The sequence below is a fragment of the Trachurus japonicus genome, chromosome 9 (genome assembly GCF_045865225.1).
Source record: "Trachurus japonicus isolate A0001 chromosome 9, Traja_1.0".
Taxonomy (NCBI): domain Eukaryota; kingdom Metazoa; phylum Chordata; class Actinopteri; order Carangiformes; family Carangidae; genus Trachurus; species Trachurus japonicus.
The window spans coordinates 5,874,756-5,899,891 of NC_140915.1; the positions used below are offsets into that span (position 1 = coordinate 5,874,756).

At 43.5% G+C, this 25,136-nt stretch overlaps 2 protein-coding genes across 2 annotated transcripts; both read right to left on the bottom strand.

Annotated features, from left to right (window-relative positions):
- Window positions 1–4,721: 4,721 nt before the first annotated feature.
- Window positions 4,722–12,545, bottom strand: LOC146980804 (cilia- and flagella-associated protein 157-like). The gene is made up of 9 exons (XM_085788010.1): window positions 12,523–12,545; window positions 8,596–8,700; window positions 7,615–7,886; window positions 7,076–7,238; window positions 6,743–6,989; window positions 6,530–6,630; window positions 5,182–5,332; window positions 4,928–5,085; window positions 4,722–4,830 (listed from the first exon to the last, which is right to left on the bottom strand). The coding sequence occupies exons 2-9, from the start codon at window positions 8,670–8,672 to the stop codon at window positions 4,722–4,724; spliced, it is 1,278 nt and encodes a 425-aa protein (XP_085644136.1). The 5' UTR covers window positions 8,673–8,700; window positions 12,523–12,545.
- Window positions 10,815–12,573, bottom strand: LOC146980805 (uncharacterized). The gene is made up of 3 exons (XM_085788072.1): window positions 12,308–12,573; window positions 11,010–11,182; window positions 10,815–10,916 (listed from the first exon to the last, which is right to left on the bottom strand). Exons 1-3 carry the CDS (start codon window positions 12,486–12,488, stop codon window positions 10,821–10,823), a joined length of 450 nt encoding a protein of 149 aa, XP_085644198.1. The 5' UTR covers window positions 12,489–12,573; the 3' UTR covers window positions 10,815–10,820.
- Window positions 12,574–25,136: the final 12,563 nt, after the last annotated feature.

Below are 25,136 nucleotides of genomic sequence, written 5' to 3' on the forward strand. Positions count from 1 at the left end.
ACCTGCACCGGTTCCTTTCTTGGTTCTGGTTCTGGTTTCGGTCGTGGTTCTCGGTTCTGGTACCTGCGCCGGTTCCGGTAGTGATGCCTATCCCGGTCCTCGTTCCGGCCCTGGTTCTGGTCCCGGTTCCGGTTCAGGTTCCAGTCCTGGTGAAGTGTTAAAAAGAGAGAAAGAAAGAACAAATACGGTTAACAAACTAACGTAGACAGAACTCCCAGTTTCTTTATGGAGCAAAGAAAGCATAAAAAAAGACGTTAATGTAACTATTAACGTTGCTCGTCACAACTGTGTGTAGTTTGTGATTATTGTTTGATTATTTGATCTGTTCTGATCCAGGAACATTTGTTTTCAGTCCGTCCCAGACAGAGTCAACAACATTTTGCTGTCAAGGTAACGTGAGAGTGGGTAAGTGCTGTTTCATTCCTGTTTATAACATCTGGACCCACACAGACTCTCACACTCAGTCGCCTACAGCTGACGTCAGTGACGGTTCAGGATCTGAGTCTTTAGGGGGCGGATTGGAACTGGGCCAGAGTGTCCCTGGCCTGGTGCCTCACTTTATTGTGTCCCCCAGAAACACTACTGTTAATGTCCACAGCCAATCAGGGCAGGCCTCTGTGTCAGACGCTCTGATTGGCTTTGCCCGACCCCTTTGCATCCAATAGACATGTGACACTGGACATCACTTCCAAAGGTGATGGATCAGACCATAGGTCAGGGATAATGAACCTTTTGAGAGTAAATCTGGAACTAAATTGGTTAGTAAGTTGGATCCTTTTCAGATAGAAGCAGGAATTAGCACAAAAATGGGGGGAAAAAATCCTAAAAATTGTTCTGACTGGTTAAGGAAACACACACATGGACCAAAAAGAGCTGATAAAACAGCTGATGGTGAAATAACACTCAGTTTCTGACCCGATCAGCGATATTCAGCCGTAAAGAGGTTCTGTACGATCGTCGGTGCCGCTGGATGTCGCCCTCGTTCACCGGGATCTCACAAAAACAATCAGCTTGTTGGACGAAGCCTCAGACTCAACTAGACGAGGGATTCCTGAGTTCATTGACCTCATTCAGAACAATTTCATTCATCTGCCCACCCACACACACACACCCGAACACACAAACACACACACACAGGTCCTGTTTGTGTGATAGAGGCCTTGTTGTTGAAGCAGCAGAGAACATCCACAGTGTCTCATGGTGCTTTGCCAGTTTCCCAGGATTCCATGCTCTGTGTGGGCCGTGAGCGTCCGGAACATAAACACAGTGTTAGTGGACGGTCAGTGAAGCTGCTTTTATACGCAGCTCCTCTCTCACTGACATTTAAAGACCCTCATTGTGCTGCTGTCACTGAAACAGACAGACAGACAGACGTTGGCACCAAGTCGTCGTCCCCGTGTTGGCGTCCGTCTCGCCAAGCCCCTCCCACTTTTCCACTGACGTTGATCCGGCTCCAACGAGGCAGAATCAAGCACCAAATACCTCTGAAGCATCAACAGTGAAGAAGCAGCAGCTGCAGTTCCTCTCCTGACCACTAGAGTCAGTCTCCATAGACTCAACTTGTTAAAATGACCTTAGACTTTTCAGCAGAAATATACATGTTTAGAGCCTGGTACAGAAACCATAAATAATATATGATGACTCACTAGGTTTGGGTTTAAAAAATCGATTTTCCAATTCATATCGATCTTTATTTTAAAGATCCAATATCCAATCATAAAATCTTTAGTTCGATCTTTTAATGTATGCCATTTCCTGTTTCCTCTGTTGGATCTGCGCAATAGCAATTATCACCCACAACTGTACTGAAGAATTTGAACTACAGACTGTAGTTAGGGTCATATTAAATAATTGTGCATTAATGCAACTGCTTTTTGGTCAGTTTTTAATGTAAGTATTAATATTTCTTAATAAAACCCCAGGTCAGAGAGTTCCATCTTTGTACCATTTGCAGCATTAATTCTGTGAAAGTCTCTTTCATAACCGAACAAATTTGTTATAAAACTGAAATATGTCTAAATTAATCAATATCGAATCGGAAATCGAATTGAATCGGAACCTTGTGAATCTAAATCGAATTGATTCAGTAAATCAGTAGTGCTACCCAGCCCAATGACTCACCCAGTGCTGTTGCCCAATAACATGGTGTCCCCACATTTCGCCATCTTATTGCTATGGTGCATGTTCCACTGAAATAACAACAACTTGCTCAGTTTTTGACCAATATTTCAAACAGTTTGGTTTATTATGAACGTCAGAAATGCAGTTTTGATACTTAAAATCACAAATAATTTTGATCATGTACTCTCACATAAAAGTGACACGAAAGTAACATTATGTAAATAGTTAAGTAAATAGTAATAAATAGCTATATACGAACAAAATTTCACAGAGTTATGAGTAGTTTTTCAGTGCATTTCATTTCACTGTGGGCAAGAGGGGACTCAAACTCTCAACCTTGTGATTTGTCATAGTGTTGTCCATCAGGTCACAAGGTCACAAGATCACATGAAAACAGTGATTTACAGTATATGAACCAGTCAATGAACTTGAAGATTGACAGGGTAGTGTGTTTTCAGTGTGTGTGTGTGTGTGTGTGTGTGTGTGTGTGTCGGCTGGATATTCCAGGCTGGCTCCAACTTCCTGTTTCACCAGAATCAAAACTCCTGTGGTCACACTGCTGAGGGCCGCTACTGTTTCATGTTTCATCACACACACATACACGCACACACACACAAACACACACACCACCTGACCTTCTGCTGCTGTGTTTTCCAGTGTAGTTGCATCACTGCTCTGACCGGAGACCAGAGTCACTTGGAGTTTCTTTGTGTTTGTCAGTGTTGATGCTGCCACATTGTTACTGTCACTGAACCACATGAACGGCCACGGGTTTGATTCCCAGCTACAGCAGCAGCCAGGCGAGGAAGTGAAGAAGCATGGGAAACATGCAAATCTACTTTATCTGCATGTTGGCTGTAGTTGTTTTGTTTTTCATTCCATCAACAAAAACTATGATGTAGCATAATGTGGGAGGGACGGGTAAGAGACATGCGCACTGACCATTCGACCAAAAGGTATATCCCGGTGCCGGTCCCTGTCCTGGTTCTGGTTCTGGTAATGTTATTGGTTCTGGTTCCGGTTCAAGATTCAAGATTCAAGATTCTTTATTTGTCACATGCATAGTTAAAGTGAACACTTACAACAAGCAGTGAAATGAAATCCTGACTACACCCCCCAGACTGTGCTGTCCCACAAATAAAAACATGTTAAAAGAAAAAAAATAAATAGCTATAAATAACAAACTTAAAATATAAACAAGGTTAGAAAATTATTTCATTAGTGCAGCAAGTAGGCATTTCAGTATAAAAACATCCACGTTTAAAATGCAAATCTCAGTATAAAAACATCCATGTTCTGCTGCTTCTCCCTGTTCTGGTTCTGGTTCTGGTTCTGGTTCTGGTTCTGGTTCTGGTTCTGGTTCTGGTTCTGGTCATGGTTCTGGTCATGGTTCTGGTTTTGGTTTCGGTCCGGCTCAGTCCAGCAGCCAGGCGAGGAAGTGAAAAGCATGGGAAACATGCAAATCTACTTTATATCTGCATGGCTGTAGGTCTTTTGTTTTTCATTCCATCAACAAAAACTATGATGAAAAAACATTCACTGAGGAAAAAAATACACAAAAGATAAAGATAAAAATAAACAACGAACCATACAGCCATACTGCAAAACAAAAATACACTAATATACATCCATGAATTGCACATCATATAAAACATACAAAAATAGTTTACATTGGGACTAAAAGGAAAAGAGAGAGAAAATACAAGAGTATTGTATGGCTTGGTGTAGGAAAAATGTGGTCGCTCTTTCTGCAGCAAGTCAACACGATCACCAGGAAGGTAATTCAGGAAAGGTTGCCAGAGACTATAAAACAAATCGCCATTGCCCTTTACGTAATGTAGCACTGAGGTGTTCCATAGGAAAAACTTTTGACTATTTCCCTCTACCACTGTGTGACTGAGGGATGACATGATTAACATAATATAGTTTTGCAATAAAACATGGAAACAAATGTACTACTGTTCAAGGCAGTTAAATTAAAATTAAGAAGGAAGCTATCAATTGGGCTTACTATTGGTTGGTCTGTTGGAAATATAAGACAAGTTTTTACAAAGTGTCTCAGCTGGAGAAAACCAAAAATGATTGTATGGTATTCTGTATTTAGTCTGAAGCTGTGTGGAAGACATAAAAGCAGATGGGGGAGAAAGGGACACAACACCAAGCATATACTGTACGTGTATTTCATGGTGAATAAAATGTTGCAGCTCGTAATCCCACCAATGAAAAAAACTATAAAAAATGTGAATGATGGACAAAGGGACAAATTGATTGATGATTAAAAACAAGTATTACATAGAGCTGTGGATCTCATGAATCTGTGAATGTTTATTATCTATAAATAAGAACGTGCAGAGCAGCCCGCTAGAATGGGAGGCTTTTATTTTGAAAAGATATGGTGGGATGGAAACTGTCAGGGTTTGGTTCAATGGTCTGCAGAGGCTCCGTTCTCTGGATCAGTCAGCTGATGTGTCTGGCCGAGTCTCCTGAGGGACAGAGATACAAAACATTTACACTGAGAAACGTATTTGTTGATTGATTGATTGATTGATTGATTGATTGTTTTTTCTACTCCAGGTCAAGGCAAAACTTCTACTTTTGGTTTAAGCTGTTGTGTGTTTCCACGTGGGTCGAGGTACGAAGCCGAGGTCGCCCGGCCTGTAGCGAACCAAGAGGAACCGTGGGTCTGTGGCCAGGTCCAGGGTCTGTGTCCTGTGTGGAGGGCAGAGAGGATGATGGGAGATGGAGTCCTTTCATTGACTGACTGCATCTCTGAACTCATATACGGGATTATGAGGGATTCGGGTACCTGGCTGGTTCGGGGCTGGAGGTTTGAAGTTTCTCTCCTCGGCTGCCCTCCTCGGTGGGGTCGTCGGGGGCGGGGCCTGTTCCCGGGGAGGCGGGGCTCTCCAGGACCTCCAGTAGCCTCCGTACCTTTTCCTGGGTCTCAGTCATCTCCTCCGGGCCCTGCGGAGAACAGAGGATGTCTGAACTGAACACCAGACAGAACTAACCCACCAATCGGCTTCCTGCAGAGGTTGTGATGTCACAGGCTGCTCTCACCCTCAGCAGGTGACCGAGGATGGCGGCCGCCTCCTCCATGTCGGCCTCCAGCTGCCACTTCCTGCTCCTCTCCTGCTGGATGTCGACCTGCAGCTGCTCCACCTCGGCTTCTTTCTGACTGTACTCCTCCAACACCGAGGCCATGGCCTGTCTGAGGACACAACACACACCTGAACAACTGAACAACTGTTTCCATCAACAGGTTTCCGAATGGTGGGATGTCTAAATGGTGGTATGTCGGAGTGGTGGGATGTCGGAATGGTGGGATGTCTAAATGGTGGTAGGTCGGAGTGGTGGGATGTCTAAATGGTGGTAGGTCGGAGTGGTGGGATGTCTAAATGGTGGTATGTCGGAGTGGTGGGATGTCGGAATGGTGGGATGTCTAAATGGTGGTATGTCGGAGTGGTGGGATGTCTAAATGGTGGTATGTCGGAGTGGTGGGATGTCTAAATGGTGATATGTTGGAGTGGTGGGATGTCGGAATGGTGGGATGTCTAAATGGTGGTAGGTCGGAGTGGTGGGATGTCTAAATGGTGGTAGGTCGGAGTGGTGGGATGTCGGAATGGTGGGATGTCTAAATGGTGGTATGTCGCAGTGGTGGGATGTCGGAATGGTGGTAGGTCGGAGTGGTGGTATGTCGGAATGGTGGGATGTCTAAATGGTGGTATGTCGGAGTGGTGGTATGTCGGAATGGTGGGATGTCTAAATGGTGATATGTCGCAGTGGTGGGATGTCTAAATGGTGGTAGGTCGGAGTGGTGGTATGTCGGAATGGTGGGATGTCTAAATGGTGGTATGTCGGAGTGGTGGGATGTCGGAATGGTGGGATGTCTAAATGGTGGTATGTCGGAGTGGTGGGATGTCGGAATGGTGGGATGTCTAAATGGTGGTATGTCGGAGTGGTGGGATGTCTAAATGGTGGTATGTCGGAGTGGTGGGATGTCGGAATGGTGGGATGTCTAAATGGTGGTATGTCGGAGTGGTGGTATGTCGGAATGGTGGGATGTCTAAATGGTGATATGTCGGAGTGGTGGTATGTCGGAATGGTGGGATGTCTAAATGGTGGTATGTCGGAGTGGTGGTATGTCGGAATGGTGGGATGTCTAAATGGTGGTATGTCGGAGTGGTGGTATGTCGGAATGGTGGGATGTCTAAATGGTGGTATATATGAGTGGTGAGCTGTAGGAATGACAGCATGTAACCGGTTTGATGGAGGAGGTGAAGCTCGGAGGTAAAGCGTCGGTAGACAAGGAGGTCCAGGTTCCTCCTGGACCACAGGAACTGTCTGTTTGTATGGGTGTTGATACTTCGGATCTTCTGCACCTTTCACATCGTGGTGAACGTCTTACCTGAGCTCTTCCTCCTCGCCCAGCAAGCAAGTCGATCTGATGCTCCACTGTTCCTTCATCGCCTCCAGTTGCTGTTTCGCTGCCGTCAGCTCCTCAGCCTCCTGGAGAAAACAGAATGTTGGATGAGTTTTGGGGGGTGTAGCTCAGTGGTGGAGCATTTGACTGCAGACCAAGAGGTCTCTGGTTCAAGTCTGTGTCACACACGTTAGTTACCTGCTTGCTTGTGGAGATGTTGCGGGCGATGTCATTGATATTCTTCCTCAGTGAGTCAATTTCGGAGTTCAACGAGCTCTTGGAGTTTTCTAGCTTGTCTTTCTTCTTGCACAGCGCCATGTCGTCCTCCAGCAGCTTCTCGACCTTCCGCAGCAGCTTGGTGTGCTCGGCCCGCTCCGCCTCCAGGTGCCCCGGGATCTTCATCTGAAGGCACCTTCTCGTTTCATTCCATCTGTCGTCACGTATCCTGTTTGTTTGAGAACATGGGTGAAGCTGGACGTGAAGTCGCTGTCTGCTGGTGAACAGTCACTGCTGTGAACAGTCAGTGTTTACCTCTTCCTCTCCCGCTCTATGTCCTTCTCCAGGTGGAAGAGGGAGGTGGCTTGCTCCACCTTTTCGTCGTCCAGCTCCTTCTTCAGAGACTCCATGATGGGCAGAGAATCCAGCACCTGCAGCTGCTCCTCCAGCTGCTTCTGCAGCTCCTGCAGCGTCACCGCTGAGGGGGAGGAGAGGCTGCTCAGTTACACCCATTTCCTGACTGCTTTGTTGTGACATCACAAAGTGACAGGAAGTCCAGACGGCCGGTTTTAAGGCTCAGTTTCTGAATTTCACAGTATTAATATAGAGCTGCTTTATATCACACTACACATGGACATCTACCTTTATACTGTATGGAGCTTTAATACAAACATCTACCTTTATACTGTATGGAGCTTTAACACAAACATCTACCTTTATATTGTATGGAGCTTTAACACAAACATCTACCTTTAGCTTTCATACAAACATCTACTTTTATTTTGAAGGAGCTTTAATATAAACATCTACCTTTATACCCTATGGAACTTTACAGTAATAGAAACATGTCTCACCCTGTGTACTGCTCTTTGACTTCAGTTTGTCTACCTCCTCCTGAAGCGTCTCCATCTTCTCTCTGTGCTGCAGCTTCAGACCTTCTCTGTCCTCCTCAGCCTCATGTTGCTGCTTCTCCAGCCGCTCCATCAGCTCCTCCACCTTCTTGTCTTCTGCAGCCGCCGAGTGCTTCAGGTACTCGACGATGTCGTCCTTGTCCTCCCTCAGCGCTGTGCACTGAGATGTCAGGTGCTTGATCTGTTTCTGCAGCTCGTCACACCTGAGCTGACACCTGACAAACAAACAAACAGCTGCTGTGATTTCATGTCAAACATGCATCATCGTGAACACCAGGAATCAACACACTCACAGAGAGTTCATTGCAAACAAGCTGCAAGTAAAGAGTCTCAAATGTCTTCATAAAATATATTGATACCTATGTGTGCAGAGATTTTCAAAATAAGAGGACATCAGAGTGAAGCCGATTACTGTAAACCAAGAGAGTGCGAAAACAATGATTTAAAAACAACATTTACAGACAACTAGAAGAGACAAGAACAAAACAAGACAAATATATACAGTATATATGATAATAGTAATAATGAAAAAAGAAAAGAAAAAAAGTTTATATATATATATATAAAGAAGAAATAAATACAAATAGAATACAAAAAATAAAGAATAAAAGGTAGGTAAAGGTTGGTGGTGCATGTGCGTGTATGTGTATGTGTGTGCGTGCACATGTGTGAATGTCTTCTTGTGTGAGGTTACAGAGAAAGTGCAGAGGGAATGAAAGAAAATGATGGATGTATGAGAAGGAAGTGGGGACAAGGGGAAAGAGACAGATGAGAGACAGGAAAAAGTAAAATAGTCTCGTAAGTAAAGATAGGAAGTAATATTGTTTTACCGACAACTACTCTGATCATGTAGATATGATGTAGTTACAGTCATTCACCAGACATTCACAACACAACTCAGTAACTCAGTGATTTCTCTCTCACCTCTCCAGCTGTTCATCCAGATGTCGGATTTGTGTCAAATACAACGACTTCTCTTTGTTGTCGTTGTCGTCATCCATCGTTGTGTTTTTCTCTTTTTCCTGCTCCTTTTTTTTTCTCTTTCAGGTGTTTTAATCTCAAATAGGACTGTTGTTGTTGTTGTTTTTTAAATCTGCTGTTACAAACTGGTGTTGCTAGGGAATGCTGCCTTGAGGGACTGATCGTAACCATAGATATATAAACATATTTATATATCTATGATCGTAACGTTCTACTCTTTTCAAAAATAAACAAAATTGTTTCTATTCCATTTTCCATTGCTGTTTCTTTTCCTTTAGCCTCTGGATATGGATATTCACTTTGTTTTGTCACTCCCTAGCCAACACGCTTAGCAATATCACACCAGATCTTTAGTGTACTAAGCATGATGGTGTTATCTTTAATCTGAGAGGGAAGTTCACCTTTTTCAGTTTAAATAAAGCAGAGGAGGAAGAAGGGGCACAACACCAAGCATCCATGTGTATTTCCTGGTGAATGAAATGTTTGAAATGTCTGATATTATCCATGCATGACAAGGCCAGAAAATAATGCTGCGTTCATTACAACTCGGAGGTCGGGATTCCCAACTCGGAAATTTCCGACTTCCGACATCATTGCGTTCACGCTGCAGGAACTCGGAAGAGAAAAAACATGGATACCTGAAGGAAGTTTGGCGTATCGTGGCTCATCACTGAATACGAAATATGCAGCAGTAAATTATGTTTATTTTGGGGGAGAGGAGACGCCGCAAATGAGTGCACATATAACGTTGTAGCCTTGATAACAGTTAAACCTTATTTCCATCACATACGAGGACCGCAATTCCACACCATACAACAATCACAGCTTAATATAAACATATTTCATAGGCTACTGCAATAATACACAAAAATATGCATTCAAACCTCAACAAATAACTTAAAATGTCTAAATTCTAACTGTTTAAGACGAGGGCCGCCATGTTTTGATGTTGTCGTGACGTCAAGTCGGAAAGTCGGAGCTCTGAAATGATACCCGAGTTTCCGACCTGTCATTTTCGAATTCGACGCCGTTCAATTCGTTTTTGACAAGTCGGAGCTCGTTTTTTTCCGACTTCCGAGTTGTCTTGAACGCACCATAAGAACTTGAAGAGCAGCCGCTTCAATGCAAAGCTTTTATTTTGAAAAGAATTGGTGGGATAGAAACTGTCAGGGTTTGGTTCAGTGATTTGCAGAGGCTCCGCCCTCTGGATCAGTCAGCTGATGTGGAGTAGATGGATCTACAGACCAGACGTCTGGCCGAGTCTCCTGGGACAGAGATTCTAAACATTTACACTGAGAAACAATTACAAATGTCACAAATTTGAATTGATTGATTGATTGATTGATTGATTGATTGATTGATTGATTGATTGATTGATTGATTGATTGATTGATTGATTGATTGAATGTTTTATCTACTCTGGATCAATGCGAACCTTCTACTGTACGTTCAATCTGAGCACTCGACCCTGTTCTGTGTTTCCACGTGGGTGGAGGTACGAAGCCGAGGTCTTCGCCTGTAGCGAACCATGAGGTCTGTGGCCTATGTGGAGGACAGAGAGGATGATGGGAGATGGAGTCCTTTAGTTTAGTTTTAGTTTATTAGTTTAATAAGGGACAGTGTGCAATTACATTAATCATTTGCAGGAAAAAATGAAAAGATGGTTGCACCAGATTTAGCTCACAGCTAATTTCCATCTGTAGTCCCTACACATAACATAAAAATGATAAAACACACAGAATTACACAGACCACAAGCTACTATACGAAGGTGAGGCATAAAAAGACACAATTAGACAATAGACAACACATTAGACAATACTGAAACATGTATGAGGTAGGCAAAGTGCAAAGTGCTCATAGCAGCAAGATGTTGATTGTTATATATGTGTGGTGGGCAAAGTGCAAAGTGCTCAAGCAGCATGATTATTCATAGTAATGATAATAATAAATAAATATGGTAATAGTGAAAATAAAACATAAGAGTTGCAACAGTGGCAGACGTAATACCAACGATGGTAATTCTCATACATATAAATTGACTGCAGCTCTGACCTCATGTACGTGAGGGAGTCGGGTGCCTGGCTGGTTCAAGGCCAGGTTCCTCCTGGACCAACTGTCTGTTTGTTTGTGTGGGTGTGGATACTTCAGATCTTCTTCTTACCTGAACTACTTCTCCTCACTCAGTAAGCAACTCAGTCTGATGCTCCACTGTTCCTTCACCGCCTCCAGTTGCTGTATCACTGCCGTCAGCTCCTCGGCCTCCTGGAGAAAACAGGATGTTGGATGATTCTGCTCTTCAGCTGATCCTGTGGTGATGATGTTTTAGACCCCGTCCAACAGTTGTCCTACACTTACCTGCTCATTTTTGGAGATGTCGCAGGCAACCTGGTCAAACTCCTTCCTCAGAGAGTCAATTTCAGAGTTCAACGAGCTCTTGGAGTTCTCTTGCTCGTCTATCTTCTTGCACAGCGCCATGTCTTCCTCCAGCAGCTCCTGCATCTGCTCCTCCAGCTCCTGCAGCGTCACCACTGAGGGGAAGGAGAGGCCGCTCAGACAAACTGAGTTGTGACATCACAAAGTGACAGGAAGTCCTGACAGCTGGTTTTAATGCTGCGTTCAAGACGACTCGGAAGTCGGAAAAAAACGAGCTCTGAGTTGTAAAAAATGAATTGAACGGCGTCAAACTCGAATATTACAGGTCGGGAACTCTGGTATCATTTCAGAGCTCCGACTTTCCGACTTGACATCACACGACAACATCAAAACATGGCAGCCCTCGTCTTAAACGGTTAGAATTTAGACATTTTAAGTTATTTGTTGAGGTTTTAATGCATATTTTTGTGTTTCATTGCAGTAGCCTATATGAAATACGTTTATATTAAGCTGTGATTGTTGTATGGTGTGAAATTGTGGTTCCTCGTATATGACGGAAATAACATTTAACTGTTATCAAGGCTGTAACATTATATGTGCACTCATCTGCAGCGTCTCCTCTCCTCCAAAATAAACATTATTTATTGCTGCATTGATTTTTCCTATTCAGCTATTAGCCACAATACGCCAAACTTCCTTCAGGTATCCATGTTTTTTTTCTCCTGAGTTCCCGCAGCGTGAACGCAATGATGTCGGAAGTCGGAAATTTCCGAGTTGGGAATCCCGACCTCCGAGTTGTTATGAACGCATAAGTTCTCAGTTTCTGAATACAGGCTTTAACTCAAACATCTACTGTATGGAGCTTTAATACAAACATCTACCTTTATACTGTATGGAGCTTTAATACAAACATCTACCTTTATACTGTATGGAGCTTTAATACAAACATCTACCTTTATACTGTATGGAGCTTTAACACAAACATCTACCTTTATACTGTATGGAGCTTTAATACAAACATCTACCTTTATACTGTATGGAGCTTTAACACAAACATCTACCTTTATACTGTATGGAGCTTTAATACAAACATCTACCTTTATACTGTATGGAGCTTTAATACAAACATCTACCTTTATACTGTATGGAGCTTTAATACAAACATCTACCTTTCTACTGTATGGAGCTTTAACACAAACATCTACCTTTATACTGTATGGAGCTTTAACACAAACATCTACCTTTATACTGTATGGAGCTTTAATACAAACACGTCTCACCCTGTCTCCTTCTCTTTGACTTCAGTTTGTCTACCTCCTCCTGAAGCTCCTCTATCTTCTGTCTGTGCTGCAGCTTCAGACCTTCTCTGTCCTCCTCAGCCTCATGTTGCTGCTTCTCCAGCCGCTCCAGCTGTGTGCTCAAATACAACGACTTCTCTTTGTTGTCCTTTTCGTCCTCCATCGTTGTGTTTTTTCTCTTTTTCCTGCTCCTTTTTTGTTTTAATCTCAAACAGGATTGTTGTTGTTGTTTTTTAAATTGTGTTGCTAAGGAATGCTGCCTTCAGGGATTGATCGTAAAGTTCTATTATTTTCAAAAATAAACAAAATGTTTCTATTGCACTAATGGTGCGTTCCAGGCAGGCTTTTTAACCCGTAAGTCACGACTTCAAGTCACCAGTTACGAGTTTGTAGCGTTCCAGGCAAGTTACGAGTTACGAACTGGGAACTGGGAGTAGATCGATCTAGTACGAGTTCACAGGTGGGAAGTTACGAGTTTGACTGTACGTTCTATCGGGTAACCAAAGGAACAGGTCGGAAAAATACGAGTTATGGGTTGCCTGGAACGCACCATAAATACAATATAATTCAGTTCAACTTCATGTATAAAAAACTAAGATATAAAAATATGTTAGAAACAGTTTGTCAATGTCAGTGGAAGAAGAAAACTAAATCATTGGATTGTTGAACTTTTTTCAATCAACATTTTCTTGCAGATTAAACAGTTTTAGAATTTGTTGTTTTATTGTTAATTGAACAACAGGATCTGTTTTGGTTGGAGGTTGGAGAACATGAAATACACAACTTCACTGAACGAGGAGAAGTTTTAATCTGCATCAGTTAGCAGCTGCACACACACACACCACCCAAGTCCTTCAACCCACAGCTGTATTAATACCTACACAAACAGGGCTCTTCCCTGTGTCTGTGGCTGCCAACGTGTTTCTGTAATTACTATGTTTGGCCTCACACACAGACACACAGACACACAGACACACACACACACACACACACACACACACACACACACACACACACAGACACACAGGGAGACAGTGATGCTGGATGTGAATTCGAGGCCACGACTTTCACCTCTGAGTTGAACCTGAGTTCACTGAACTCATCGTGTAACACCTGTGTGCGGTGTGTGTGATACCTTCAGGTACAGTAAGTCATTTTCATAGCTGAGGTTTTTCTTCTGCACTGTTACAACTGAACCCGGGGTTGTAACCCTGTGGTGTCCTGCACGCTACCTCCACCTCCCACTGCTGTTCAGCCCGAGGCCGCTCGCTGCACTGCAGCTCAGCTGTCTCTGTTTGTCTTGGCTCCGCCCCCGTCCTCTGCATCAACCCGGCAGAGTTCAGCCCGAGAGGACGACGCCTTTGAAACACAAATAATCTGCTCTTTGCACGAAAAGTGAGATGAAGATGTTTCCTCTGCAGGAAAAGATGAAACAGAGGGAGACACAAAGGAGGAGACACATGTGCACAGGCTGTCACGGCAGGTTCATGCCCCAAAAATGTGTTTTCACTTTGATGAAACTGAAAGTTTAATCCTGAGGTGACTCATTGTGTTTCCAGTTCATGTTGCTGTCACATAATTATCTATTATTTATGATTTATCATGAATGAAAAACAGAAGAGTGACTGAAATCTGCAGACAGAGAGAATCGCTGGTGATGAAATACAAACGGTGTTTACGTTAAGAGTCATCTTTCTGCGGTAAAACGATGTTTGATGAGTGTTTGATGAGCGAGAAACTGTTTTCCATGATGGTGGTGATTGTTCCATCCAAATCAGATGTTCAGGTGAAGCCAAAAAGGGTTTTAAGATTCGAACCACAGTCAAGCTTAAAGGGATAGTTCAACATTTTGGCAAATTGGCCCTTTGCCATCATCCCTATAGTCACAGCAGTAGGTTTGTTACCTTTAATTGTCGGTGCAAGCTATTCAGAACATAATTACAGTATCTATTATGATTTATCATGAATAAAAAACAGCAGAGTGACTGAAATCTGCAGACAGAGAGAATCCAGGAAAACAACAAAGGTCGAGCTGGATTTATAGAATTAAAAACAGATTTGATCCATTTGGTTCATGAGGTCATGTCCTCGTGTTGTCTGGTGTTTTAACTTGTTCAGATGTTCCTGCTGGGCTCCTGTAGAGCAGATGAGACTGAGACTGTGGCATCGGGACTCATCCTGAAGCGATATAGAAACTGGGGCGCGTGCAGACTGTCGGATGCTGCGTTTGAGTTCTTTGCTTTAAATCAAACAGCATGTGTAGCTGTGTGTTCTGGTGACAGCAGCGGCTCACGCAGGCCTCGGGCTGCAGATCGCAGCGCAGACGCATCCAAACATCTCCCCTGAATTCCTCCACCGACGGGCTTCATGCAAATACATCACCTGTTTGTTTCCCTGTTGTCATGGCAGCTGTAATTAGACATGTGAAGACACTGATTAGCTGCGAACCTCAGCTCCTCCTCCTGCTGCTGCAGTGTTTGTCTGGCTCACAATGAACCACTTTGTGTTTTTCTAATTTTTACTGTCAACAACTCTTATGAAACAGTCACAGCTTGGTTCAATGTTGGTTCATCCACTGATGGACGGTGCCTCGGTGACTCCGCCCACAGGTTTCTGAAGCTCAGAGTGAGCTGATGAACTGTCACCATCTTGGCAGAGTCTGACTCCGCCCCCTAACTCCAAGATCATCCAAAAATAGGCAAATAGGTGAAACTTGGGTGCATGATGCCAGCATACGCTCACACACCTGTCAATCAAATAGGCCACACCCTCAACTCTACATGGAGAATTCCGGTCATTTTCTAATGCCTACCACACACATAAAGATAATCGGGCTGATTTTGCCCCGATTTTCCCCCTTCCGACCACGGACAGACATCGTCCGATTATCTTAAGCTTTTAAGATTATCTTATAAGATTTTCTTGTAGTGTGTGGTGTGTTAAGAATCAAAATTCTCCTGACAATCGGCTTGGAAAACGTTCGACGCCGATAATCGTAAATATTAAGTTATGAGTGCTATCGTCTTTGCTATCGGCTATCAGGAAATCTCCCGTGTATGTGTGAATGTCTGTGTGAACCTCATGTAATGCCAGGGGCAGGGCTGCACCGTGGCTCTCTGTGGGGTTGCCGGTGTTGTGCGGAGAAGTGTCTCGCCACAACACCGGCTTTCCACACACAAGATGACTTTTGATTGAAACGGCCACCGAAGTCGGCCCCGATAATCGTAAATATTGAACATGTTTAATATTTACGATTATCAGCGCCAAACGTATTCCGAGCCGATTGTCGGGAGAATTTTGACTCTTAACACACCACACACTACAAGAGAATCTCATAAGATAATCTTAAAATCTTAAGGCGGGCTTACACTGCACGATTTTGCCACGATTTTGTCGTCCCAGATGAGTCGCAGCCTTAATTTGCATAATCTTAGAGGGATCGCGGGGTCGTGAGCATAATCGGGACGTATGGTTAGTGAGGCTCTACGTCACGTCCCGACGTCCTAAAGACGAGTCGCCGACCTCCCGATTAATTTCTGACATGCCAGAAAATTTCTCGTTGTGATGGACAATATATGGGGTCCTACGTCACGATTCTGCACATACGACAAGTTTTTATCATGACAGATTGTTTTAGCACAGAGCACAGAGCCTTTATGAACCTGAATGTGATGCTTAACTTCGTCAGATGGAGTTAGAACGGGCAGACAGAGAGAGGAGGGACAGGGAAGTGAGAAGCTGAAGTTAGACCACAGCTGTAGACAGACAGGGTGACCGGGTGATGATCAGTAATGCAGCGCAGTCCGTGGTGGAAGATCAGCCCGACAAATACACACACACGTACTATCAGACAATCAGCGATTGAGGACGATTTTTTTTTTCTTGCCGTTACAGTAGGCCTAGTATAAAATAGCGAGCCTACACACCACGTCCACTGTGCTCTGGCTCAGATCAGCTGACCTGATCAGCTGAACTTTTAAAGTGCAGGCCAGAGAGAGAACTAGCGAGGCTCCTCTGACAGCTGCAGGTGAGCTGCAGGTGAACTACACGTCAGCTGGCTGGAGAGAGTAGCGCCGTCCTCTCTCTCTCTCTCTCTCTCTCTCTCTCTCTCTCTCTCTCTCTCTCAGAAGCAGCGGCCTTGGAGGTGATGCGCGCTGTCTGTCTGTGTGTTTGTCGGTCTGATAAAACTGAGAAAAATATGCGCAGATCGGACCTAGCTCTCCTCCTGCTAGCTGCGCTACACTGCAGTTAAACAGCGAAGTAATGGGGGCAGTTCTTGTAACTGCGACTTTGGCTTCTATAATAATGCTCAAAATATGACTACACATGCTTTGCAATTAATTAATTAAATTAAATTAAATAAGTCTATATTTCAATCTTGTTTGTAGCGGAAGCTCCTCTTCCTGGTCCGTCCAATTTTTTTCGGAACAATTTTGCATTTCTGGGCTTCAATACAAGACGGACATTACATACGAGCAGCATGGAGGTATTTGGATGTTTTTTGGTGTGTCTTTTTGTTACGAAGACAGTTGGTATCCATTTGCAACCGTTATATGGACATGCACTGCTACGCCGAGACCCCCTGTAACTCAGAGAAGCCACGGAGGACTCTGAAACTTCTCCCAGCCCTTAGTCCACATGAGGGGGAAGAGATAATGAGTGCAATTTGAATTTTGGGTGAACTATCCCTTTAAACTTTATTATGGTTATTATTCACTTTATTATGGTCACTGGAGTGTGGATAATTAGTTGGGGACTATTTTCAGCGGAGGATTAACCCACATGTGCTACAGTCAGTACTTCATCTGTGTGGCAGTAAAACACTTGTGTGTTGTGTTTTTTTCGCTTTTACACTTGTGGTTTGAAACTAATTTATCTGGGTTTGGCTGAAAGTGTCTCACTTCTCCTCTGTGCCTGTGAACACATCACAGGCCACACAACCGTTACTGTAAAATTCCTTTGTGTTGTACAGTAGTCGAAGGAAAATTTCATGGATGAGATGATTATAGTGTTTGGCTTAATTAGAATTCCTCACTCTCTACAATTACTTTCAGCTGCGGTTCAATAAAGTTGGAATTTGGCTGCAGGCTCGACCTTGGAGACTGAAGTGAAGCGATGAGACTCCTTCAGCAGGTGGGTGTTAGCCTCTGTCATCACCGCCGTGGGAAGCGTTTATCTGTGTTATTAAACTATTAAACTGTGTAATTAATTCTGACCTTCAAGCTCAAACGTGCCTCCTATAGCCGAGCGGCCGAGCCTTTTCCTCTCGGCGGCTATGACCCAGCACATCGGTATTCTGTTACCACACCAGAGGGAGAAGAGGCAGCAGCAGCAGCAGCATCAAACACATATGAGACAACAATAGCAGAGTGACAAAGACAATGAAGCTGTCAGACATATGGATCGCACTGAAACTTTCTTTCTCGCCTCAAGAATCCATGGCTGTGTCCGAAATCACTCCCTACTCACTATATAGTGACCAGGCCATTTTGTAGTGGTGTCCGACTGTTTAGTGATTATTAATGTTCACTATATAGTGACTGAATTTATCCCACAATTCACCGCGAAATGTAGTGAGCATCCGAGGGTCACTAACCGGAGCAAGATATCCCATCATGCATTGCGGTCACGGATTGACGCCGTTAACACACCGGCCCAGAACGACCGGTGTATCTCATGGATGTATTAGGTGTAGCTACCAAATAAATGCAGTAGTGCAGCAGCCTCAATAAATGTGTCCAGCTGCCAGAGTTGTCCGGTCGCGGCTTCCACAGACTCCCAAAACAAACGTCAGAGCAAATTTCCTAACAAGTGTTATAAACTGACCACAGGCTCTGGATAGCGAGGCTAATTTCTGTTAGCCCGTCTATGGTGTTTTACATTATACGTTAGCATTAAGCTAGCGGACGTTATGCTTAGTTGTGACACTGGCTGTGTGTGTTTTGAATGTTGTTTCAAACTATGTGGGTTTGATTGAACATCTTTGATGCTTAAATATATACAGTATATTACCGCTTATTGCTTTACTCCTCTACACCGGCCGTTACCATGGTTGTATCCATGGTACCTGCACCGGCCGTTACAATCGCGGTCGGAACGTTTTAATTACGCAACGTAATACGTGCGGCGGAGCAGTGTCCGAAAGTGTTTTTTTATTTGACCAGTGAGTCACTATATAGTCACTATATTGAATTCACTATAGTGAGTAGGGAAGAGGGAATGAGTGAGTGATTTTGGACACAACCCTTGTGAATCAGCTTGAGAAAAGGTCGTTACTTTCTCTGTGTTTCATCTGAGGCGCCGTTCACACCTGCTCACAGCTGACGCACTGACTTCCTCTTTGCTGCTGGACTTGAATTCAAAGAATTTCTAATCAGGTATTTGGACTTCCTCCAAAAAAATCCACGCACCTTTTCTTGAGAAAAGTGTGTGTGGGGGCATGTCTTGGTTTGGTGGGAGTTTTACAAGAGCGCACCTGCAGACCATCGCTGGTGATGAAATACAAATGGTGTTTACATGCACTTAAGCACTCCAGAGTTAAGAGTCATCTTTCTGCGGCAAAACGATGTTTGATGAGTGTTGTGAGCGAGAAACTGTTTTCCATGATGGTGGTAATAGTTTCATCCAAATCAGATGTGAAGCCAAAAAGGGTTTTAAGATTGCAACCACAGTCAAGCATAAAGGGATAGTTCAACATTTTGGCAATTTGGCCCTTTGCCATCATCCCTATAGTCTTAGCAGTAGGTTCGTTACCTTTAATTGTCGGTGCAAGCTATTTTTAGGCTACGGAGGCTCATGGGATTTCTTGGTTTCCCTCATCAAACTCATCAAATACACAATCCAGGACCAGTCTCAGCCTGGTCAGATGCGAACATGGACTGATGAAGCCACTTGGATGAGAGGTGAAACGTCTTCCTAGACAAATAACCAAGTCCAGTTGCGTTCGATTTAAATTTCCTTGAGATAACTTCGACGTGGAAAAATGAGAATATTCACAGGTTTATCACACAACCCAACAACTCCAAAACGCTCTGGTGAACAACTTGTGACCTCCACATTCACCACGCTATGAGATAATAACACAACGTTACCAGACAGAGTTGTTTTAGAGGGAAATTCATGCAAAACAGCTGATGTGCGTTTCCGTCGGGGGCAGTTTTCCGGCAAGCAGTCTCTGCATTTACCTCTAAAACAACTCTGTCTGGTAACGTTGTGTTATTATCTGATAGCGTGGTGAATGTGCAGGTCACAATCTGGCCACCAGAGCGTTGTGGAGTTGTTGGATTGTGTATTTGATGAGTTTGATGAGGGAAACCAAGAAATCCCATGAGTCTCCGTAGCGTAGCTCTGAGCAGCTCGCGGCTCTGCTCCGCCGTTCTAAAAATAGCTTGCACCGACAATTAAAGGTAACGAACCTACTGCTATGACTATAGGGATTATGGCAATGGGCCAATTTGCCAAAATGTTGAACTGTCCCTTTAACCAAACTGAACATAAAGTTTAAACAAGTCTTCCTCTCTAAAGTCTAAACAGGAAGCAGCGGCTTCTCTAACTACCACAGGCCAAACAGGAAACGCACACCTTCAGAAGTTAGTGTTGATTAGAGACAGTTAATCATTGACCTGGTTGTTTACTCAGACCTACAGTCACCAGGTTACTGCAGTTCATGTAAACTAATTACCGGCAGAACCTGATTTCCCTGAGTGACGCTTTCTCCAAACCTCATTGATAATAATAATCATGATGCAGTGATCCAACCCACATCAACGTTTCTGCTTCTGTTACTTTTTGTGATAAAACTACAGAATGAGTTTAATCAGAGCATGAAGCTCGTAGTGCCCCTGTGTCAGTTGATCAAATAAGACCCAGAATAACCTCCTGACCTTTACTTTGCCCTTGAGTCCAGGTTAATGTTTTTTTTTCTTCTAACAAATTTGAGGCATCTGTAGTATGAATGTGTTTAATTAAGTTGTAATAGCTCTGATCTTCAAGCTCTAACGGGCCTCCTTTTCCTCCCAGTGTCTATTACCCAACACGTCGGTATTCTGTTACCAAATCAGAGCAAGAAACAGGCAGAGCCAAACATGACTGCTGACAACAACAGAAAACAGCACACGTATGGTTTTTACGAGATCTGAAGAGCTTCCCTGAAGGTGTTCTGGAGATATTGTGTTCACAAGGCCAAACCTGTGTGTTATGTAGTCGGTGTGACCCCTTGACCTTTGACCTTTGACCATTGACGACCAAAATCAAATCAATGCATCCTTGAGTCCAAGTGAATGTATGTGTCAAATTTGAAGAAGTTTAATCAAGGTTTTACTGACATATCTTGTCCAAGAGATGTATGGATGCTTCTATGTGCTGTACATACCTTCTTACATTGACAAGTGTAAGCTTCAGGCTCTGGCATTTCAGTCACTCAGTTAATTAAGGAACTGAGCAGATGGAAGGAATTCTTCAGGTGAATTCAAGTGGGACAGGTGTGAGGCGAGGCAGGTGACAAAGAACATGCGTTAAACGAAGGACAAAGGTTGTCTAATCTCAGTAAAGTGCAATGCAAAGGATGATCTTTCCATGAACCCAAACAACAATGGAACAAGTGTGAAACAAAGACGGAAACACGGTGCGGTAATGCGACTCGTTAACCAGCAGTCACGTCCAAACTGCTGCTTAACTCGTCAATGTCACCAAACTGAATGACATTGCGAAGTTCAGTTATGTAAGCAACGTGTGTTTTTCACTCCTGGGGTAAAACTGGTGATGCTTTTTTCCTGAAAGTACCTGAGGTTGGTCCAAAAACACCTGAGATGTATCACTAAGTCCATCCATCTATCAAAAAACGATGCGGTAAGATGACTCATTAACCAGCAGTCACGTCCAAACTGCTGCTTAAATCATCAATGTTACCAAACTGAATGACATTGAGAAGTTCAGTTATGTAAGTAAAGTGTGTTTTTCACTCCTGGGGTAAATCTGGTGATGCTTCTTTCCTGAAAGTACCTGAGGTTGGTCCAAAAACACCTGAGAGGTATCACTAAGCCCGTCTATCTATTCCACCTTTCCATCAAGCAATGCTTTCCAGCTCCTCTCGGGAAATCCCTTCACATTCACAGGCAAGATAAGGATATGCAATCCTTCAGAGAGTTCTGGTTCTGCCTCAAATGCCTGGAAGATCTCCAAAGTTCCCGGGAAACATCTGTATCCGATATCCGATAACCGATCCGACTGACCCACTTTAGCTGGTTTCCTCTTGATGACAGTGCCACTTTTGTTAAAGCAGAAGTAAGCGATATTTTTGTGTTAATATAAGTCTTAAATAGTTGTATCTTCCGACAGCAATCACTTACATAGAGTGTTTGGTCTGAAACACGGGTCTGTCAGTCCCTCTGCTCTGCTCTGAGCCGAGGAGAAAACTTTTCTCGTATCCTACAAGTTTTATCCAATGAGGAGAGAGAACGGCATGAAGGGCTGTGTGTGCAGCCAAGGGATGCGCCTGAATGTGGTGACGTAGGGACGAGGACCAATAGATCCATGACGAGGGCGGGGGCTGCTAACTCCATCGGCTGACAAGATGTTATGGTGCGTTCAAGGCAACCCGTAACTTGTGTTTTTCCGACCTGTGAAGTCATACCAGTTCGATCTGGTACGAGTTCACGGGTCGGAAGTTACGAGTGGCCGTTATAGTGACTTTCACAGGTAAAACAGGTCGGAAAAACACGAGTGGGTTGCCTGGAACGCTACAAAGTCGTAAGTCGTGACTTGAAGCTGTAATTTACGGTTTCAAAAGCCTGCCTGGAACGCAGCATTAGCCAAAACGACCGGATCGCTTACTTCTGCTTTAAATAATGGTCTGGGAAGTTGGGAAGATCCATTACCTCATCACTCTGTCACTCAGTCATTCAGTCAGTCATGGATCATTGCATTCATTCATTGGACATCCCTGCTGTTGTGATCCATTAATTAAGTTTTTTCACTTATTCATTTATTTATTTACTGAGTTGGGACAATGCACATTCATCAACATTGATGAGTTCAGCATCAATGTAAATGCACCGGACTTAGCCTAAATTTCAGCCGTAGTCCCAAGGCAGGTTCCTGAACAACACAGACACAGAAGACTTTGAAGTTGTATATTGTATGTGATCTTTATGTCCAGTGTCTTGTTCTTACGTTCAACAGACAAAACAGTCGACTGCCTGAGGTCTGGAAAGTTGTTCTCTGACGGGAACCCGTATGACAGTGACGTTGTTTTACTGTTCACCTCATCAGCCCGAAGGCATGTGTAAATTCTCTTTTTTTCTTTTTACTTTTAACCTGAGGGCAGCAAACCAAAAATAGGTCTTTTAATGCTGCGTCAGGACAAAGCAACATACCAGCGTCAAAACCTGAGCTGCACAAAGTCTCACATGTCGTATTATGTGAACAAAAGAGCGACCTGGCTGCCGTGAAAACACAATACGCTGACGTGCCGCAGAGGATTTCCTCTCACAAAGAAATTTATTCTGTTCATGCGACAAAAAAAGCTCATTGACACACAGCTCGACACTTAATGTGCAGCACAACAATGTGTTGTTTTAAGAGGTAATCTCCAGTCCAGTGACGCTGGTGTCTGGGATCAGTGAAGTGACAGGAGTAGGCCACAGGTTACCAACTGTACGTCAGTAAATGCAACACACTGGAGCCAATCACGTTGTCCTCAAACATCCCAACACTGATAGGACGGTTTACAGAAAACCTTGGTCAAATGAGTGTGTCCCAAGAAAAGTTCTGCAACCGGACTCAACTCAATGGACTTCCTAAACAATAAGAACTTGAAATTACATAAAGATTCAACCACAGTCAGTTTGTGATTTGTCCGACTGTCTAGCGTTCACTATCTCTCTGCAGTCATACTTGTCTGGTTTTATATGTGGTATATTGATGTGTTGATGAAAAGAAGGGATCACCGCTGACACGTCTTCGCTTGTATTCAAAAAGCAAGTTTATTAAAAAAGAAGAAGAACAGTGTACAAAAATGCCTGGAGCATCTCTGGTCCAAAATGAGATCTCTCTCTCTCAACTCAAAAACCTTCCTTTTTATATGTTGGCTTATCTCCAACACTCCACCTTCTCCAGACAGAGAGAAACCTCCCATCCAGATGGCCAATGACCTCTGACTTGACCTTTTAACTTTTAGGCTAGCAAAAACCCATATCCTGTATCCCATGTCTCTTAGAGAGGACAATAGGATCATTCAGTCATATTGAACCATGCATATCCCATTAGGTCGGATGACTTCTAAGCAAATTATAGAACCCATGAAGTAGAGCATCTGTCCAGAAAGGCCTACATACATACAAAGAAGAACATACATAGTTTAAGTTATTAAAGTAAAAAAGTTAAGGAGTATAATACACTACATATCCTACAACTACATGATCCTTCTGGTCATTTGTAGTTGAAGGGTTTCATGTCCACAAATCAGCAGTGCACTGTTCTGATCATTGGATGAATACTTACGTAAGTTCAGGTTTGGGTCAAGAAACCCGTGAGTTCAACAAAATTATGAAATCACAAATGCTAATGCTAGCAATCATACTGAAGATTGTGTTTCTTTGCTGAAAATGCCTCGATTTCCCTCCTTAACCAAGGAGGACTTATGTCACGGGTATGTGGTATGTCACGTTTGGCTCAATTGGCCTCTGGAGAGAAACAAACGACTTCCCAACAGCATCAGTTGCACTTTAGCAATTAAACCTGCTGAACATCTGCATGTTTCTGGGGCTGCTAGCATGCCGATGTTAGCATTTAGCTGACTTCGACCACATTGACTCAACTTGTGCTGTTTTGGAGTCTGAGAACGGACTCCTACAACACTCTCCAGGACCTCAGCTCCTTGATCTCCTCCGTTATTGACTGGTTTTAATGACTGCTTTGTATCTTGTTCAATTTTATTGCTCCTCATTCATGGCCAATGGGTGTGGACAACCTGAACCTTTGTAAAAATAGGTTCTGGCACTGAGACAGTTCCCCGGTGAGGTATGCGTTCCCTATGGCCAGGGCCTGAACTTCCGACACTCCCTCAGTGAATCACAGTCGGAGCGTTTGGACTCTGTGAACTGGAGCCTTTTTGAACCTCGGGAAGCTCAAAGGGTCGAGATGCATAAGAGTTAATGAAGCAGAAAGAGAGAGAGAGAGTTGCACCACGTTTCATCCAGCTCCATTCGTTGTTAATTTTAGTGCGGGGACGTCACGGAGATGATCAAACGTCCTGTTGTCTCCAAACGTGAGACGATCTCATTCGTGTCTTCGCTCTCGTGACCTCGTCGTCACGCCGCTGTTTCATCAGCCTGTTTCTGCTCCTCCATTTACACTTAGTCCATTTGAAACACGATCAACAAATTATAACTGTGATAAACAATTAATAAGTACAGATTCCACATGTTAAAAAGCACCATACATTTTAGATGTTTGTATTAAAGCTCCATACAGTGTAATGGTAGATGTTTGTGTTAAAGCTCCATACAGTATAAAGGTAGATGTTTGTGTTAAAGCTCCATACAGTATAAAGGTAGATGTTTGTGTTAAAGCTCCATACAGTATAAAGGTAGATGTTTGTATTAAAGCTCCATACAGTATAAAGGTAGATGTCCATGTGTAGTGTGATTATAAAGCAGCTCTAGGTTCTATATTAATACTGTGAAAGTATCAAAGCCTCAGTCCACAGAGAAATGCACACAGCCTGTATTCAGAAACTGAGCCTTAAAACCAGCCGTCAGGACTTCCTGTCACTTTGTGATGTCACAACTAAGCCCCGCCCCCTCACCACCAC

Excerpts from the sequence above, each read along its gene's own strand:
- LOC146980805 (XM_085788072.1), bottom strand. The coding sequence starts at position 12,488 with ATGGAGGACGAAAAGGACAACAAAGAGAAGTCGTTGTATTTGAGCACA. Across the intron at positions 11,183-12,307 it reads GTCAAAGAGAAGGAGACAGG|TGGTGACGCTGCAGGAGCTG; the intron begins GTGAGACGTGTT and ends CCTTCCCCTCAG. Across the intron at positions 10,917-11,009 it reads ACATCTCCAAAAATGAGCAG|GAGGCCGAGGAGCTGACGGC; the intron begins GTAAGTGTAGGA and ends TGTTTTCTCCAG.
- LOC146980804 (XM_085788010.1), bottom strand. The coding sequence starts at position 8,672 with ATGGATGACGACAACGACAACAAAGAGAAGTCGTTGTATTTGACACAA. Across the intron at positions 7,239-7,614 it reads GTCAAAGAGCAGTACACAGG|CGGTGACGCTGCAGGAGCTG; the intron begins GTGAGACATGTT and ends CCTCCCCCTCAG. Across the intron at positions 6,990-7,075 it reads ATAGAGCGGGAGAGGAAGAG|GATACGTGACGACAGATGGA; the intron begins GTAAACACTGAC and ends TCAAACAAACAG.